The 3406-nt window shown below is 46.9% G+C and overlaps 1 protein-coding gene across 1 annotated transcript in view; it reads right to left on the reverse strand.

Moving 5' to 3' along the window:
* KLHL33 (kelch like family member 33) overlaps positions 1 to 3406 on the reverse strand; it is a 10596-nt gene that overhangs the window by 5092 nt on the left and 2098 nt on the right. Inside the window, exon 3 of the mRNA XM_006163068.3 lies at positions 3015 to 3331. Within this exon, the coding sequence (XP_006163130.2) occupies positions 3015 to 3331 (317 nt within the window). The remainder of the gene's footprint in view (positions 1 to 3014; positions 3332 to 3406) is intronic.

A 3406-nucleotide genomic window follows, 5' to 3' on the forward strand; every position in this document is an offset into this window, starting at 1 on the left:
ATAAGTCAAGTAATAAAAAAAGGAAGGAAAGGATCATCCTATAGTAAAAAGAAGATTAAGAGGGACCAGCAGGTGGTGTAGTGGATAAGGTTGGGGCTCCTACATGGCCAGCCATGGTTCGGGTTTGGGTCCCGGACCTGGAGGCTTGAAAATCACACCGAGTGCATGTATGTGTGCCCAAAATCTCAGGAGAAGAATGGAGGAGAAGGGATTGCAGCATGGCTATCCTCTCTGCAGGGGAGGGGGTGATTTATCACTTTCCTTCTCACTATCTATCTCTAGTGAGTGTATGCACTTTATGGCAAAAACCTAAAATAAAAATAATGAAAGAAAAAGATGCTAAAGAGAAATGCAACTGAGTACAACATAGTCCTTGATTGATTCCTGAGATGAGCAAATTAGCCCTCAAAGACATCTTTGACTAGTGGAAAAATATTAATGTGGACCAAGTGATATTAAGGAATTATTAATATCATTGGACATGATAAAAATATCACAATTTTATGAGAGACTGGCCTCTTTAAAAAAAATACATATCCAAATATTTACAAATGAAATACCAGAAATGTTACTTTAAACTGCAGCAAAAACTAAAGAAAATTACAAAGTGAAATGAACATAGTTAAGATGTTAACTGTTGGGACCAGCAGTTGGCGTAATGACTATGTTTTTGGACTCCCATGTCGTTGACTGGAGTTTGAGTCCCGGACCTGGTGGCTTAAACTCATGCCAGGTGCGTGTGCGTGTATGCCCAAGATCCCGAGAGGAGAATGGCCGCATGGCCATCCCCCCTGGGGGGTGATTTCTCGCTTTCTATCTCTCTGTCTCTGTCTGTCTTTCTGGAGAGCGTATGCTCCCTATACCAAAAACGTCTCAAAAACAAAAAAAAAAAAAGATGTTCAAAAATATTTTGCAGAGTCACACTTTATAATAAGATGTTAACTGTTAAGTCTGAGTGATGAGTGTTTGTGTTCATCTTAATATTCTCCTTGGTTTGCTATGTGTTTGAAAAGTTCCATAATCAGAAGAGGGGGAAATGCCATGAGGCGCCCTCTCAGGCAGGTTACAGAGGGATCAAACAGTGAAGTTTATGAACTCCACGCTGCTTTGACCAGCTGGGGCATGTTTGCCTCTCTCATGGCTTTCCATTGTCTGTTTTGTTTTGTTTTGTTTTGTTTTGTCATAGGGTGTATGAACTTGCCAGAAGAGACAGAGACAGTGAGAGGAAAGCAAGACAGCATCCCCCAGGGAATGGCCATGATGCAATCCCTTCTCCTCTAGTCTCCTCTTAGGATTTTGGGCACACAAGCACACACACCCAGCATGATTTTCAAACCATGAGGTCCAGGACTCGAACCACCATCAACCATATGGGAGTTCAGCACCTTAACCACCTGATGGCCCCTCCATTGTCTTTTTAAGCAACAGGTAGTGGTCTCATGCTCTCAAAACAGTAAACAGCAGCAACAGCTTTCAAATATATATTGCCTGGGAAGATCTACATTTCTTGATACAAGCTACAGCACCTCAGTTTCCAAATCAGCCATCAACCAGTAGCTCAGTGCCAACTGAGAAAGTGCTCACAACCACCTATATTCGCCTCTTACTCATCACTGTCCCCTAGGATCTTAAGTGGCTGGTTCTCAACCATTAAGTTGGAATGTTTCTTGGAGAAATAAAAGTAGTGATATGAGTGTATTTATACTCCAAACCCTACTGAGCATTTCATAATTATGAAAATTTGATTTCTGCTACCTGCATCTAGTGCTATGATGATAAAGACTTTGGGGATCATTTTTGTTCTGGGAGTCCCACAAGCACTTCAGTTCCAGTCATTCCTTTAATGAGCAGTAGCTATGTGACTCTGGACATGTCTTAGAGTCTGATTTCTTGTCAGTAAAGTGTGAACACAAAACTAGGTAATCCCTAAATCCCTAGTAACTAAATTTCACATGTCCATGTTCTGACTCCTGGTCCTGTATGTCTTGATATAAATTGCACAGGAGGGAATGCACAGCCTTGTGGGAAAAGACCGGAGGAGTAGACATGGGTTTGTACCCTGGTTTCGCCAATCGGTATCTCTGAGTTTAATGCTCCCTTATCTCCCGAGAGGAAATGGTATCTACTTTATTAGATTTCAGTGAGAATTAATAGAGATGTCCTGTGTAAAATTTTCTGGCACCCAGTACCTCAATAGATGTTGGTAGAATCTAAAATAACACCACCCCTACTTAGCTTTCCTGGTGATGAGCACAGTTAACTTCAAAGGGCCAGGCCTGGTAGTGCTAAGAGCCTGCCCAGGATCAGCGGTTGGCATGAAGGTTAAGCTGAACACCCTATGACTGACTGCCCAGTTTGAGTCCCAGACCCAGCAGCTTGAAAAACACACCAACGGTGTGTGCATGTGTGCCCAAAATCTCCAACGGAGAATGGAGGAGGAGGGACTGTGCTGTGGCCTTCCCCCACCCCACCCCCAACCCCTGTGATTTTTCTTTCCCTCCGTCTCTCTCTCATGAGCATACATGCGCTATAAGAAAAAAAGCCTGGCAAACAGCACCAGACTTTGCTCATTAGTTTGCAGAACTCATAAGTCTGCCAGAGTCAAGCACACTTAAGTCAAAGGACAGCGTTTTCCACCCTGTTCTCTGGCTTTTCTTGTGTTCTGAATAGAAGCTGCCAAGGGCCTTTGGTTAATTCCTGTTTGAGTCAGTCACTTTTTGCTTGTTCTACTGCCATGGATTGTACCCTTAGCTGCAGCCAGCTGGCTGGAAATTCCTTGTTACTGGGCACAGAAAACGCCTGACCACCTAGGGTCAGTTTAAATGTCAGCGCTCCTAGGAAAACAACACAACTGCGCATGCCCGGCTCTGAGTGGGTCCGCAGAGGCACCAAAGACCACCCCAGGGAAATCCTGAGCGTAGTAAGGATCAAAACACTATGGTGGGGGGCCACCCCCTGCCGCTCGCACACACCACGGTTGCACCTGCAGTAATGTGATGCTCACAGGCCCTCACCTCGCAGCCGGCAGCCGCCCGCCTCCAGCTCCAGGTCGCATCCGACGCCCTCTCGGTACAAGAGCTCGATGCTGCACAGATTCTCCCTCAGCTCCTCTGCCTGGCTGGGCGTCTTATCATTCTCTCCGCGGTTTTCAGTTCCCTGGCTTTTCCGCTGGACCGCGACCTTCACTCGGGGCGCTCCCAGGACCTCAGCTGCAGCCAGGACATCCCCCCGCGGGGCGGGGCCCAGCACCCCCTCATAGGCAAAGGTTAGCACGGCCTCCCAGGCCCCCGGAGCCACATCGAGGGTGAGGGGGGGCCGCGGGCCTCCGCCCATCAGCCGGCCTCGGAAGAGGCTGCTGACTGCAGCCACGATCACTCTATGCACCCCGTACACACGCCCCCCCACT

This window comes from Tupaia chinensis, unplaced genomic scaffold, assembly GCF_000334495.1.
Source record: "Tupaia chinensis unplaced genomic scaffold, TupChi_1.0 Scaffold141372_1, whole genome shotgun sequence".
NCBI classification, from domain to species: Eukaryota; Metazoa; Chordata; class Mammalia; order Scandentia; family Tupaiidae; genus Tupaia; species Tupaia belangeri.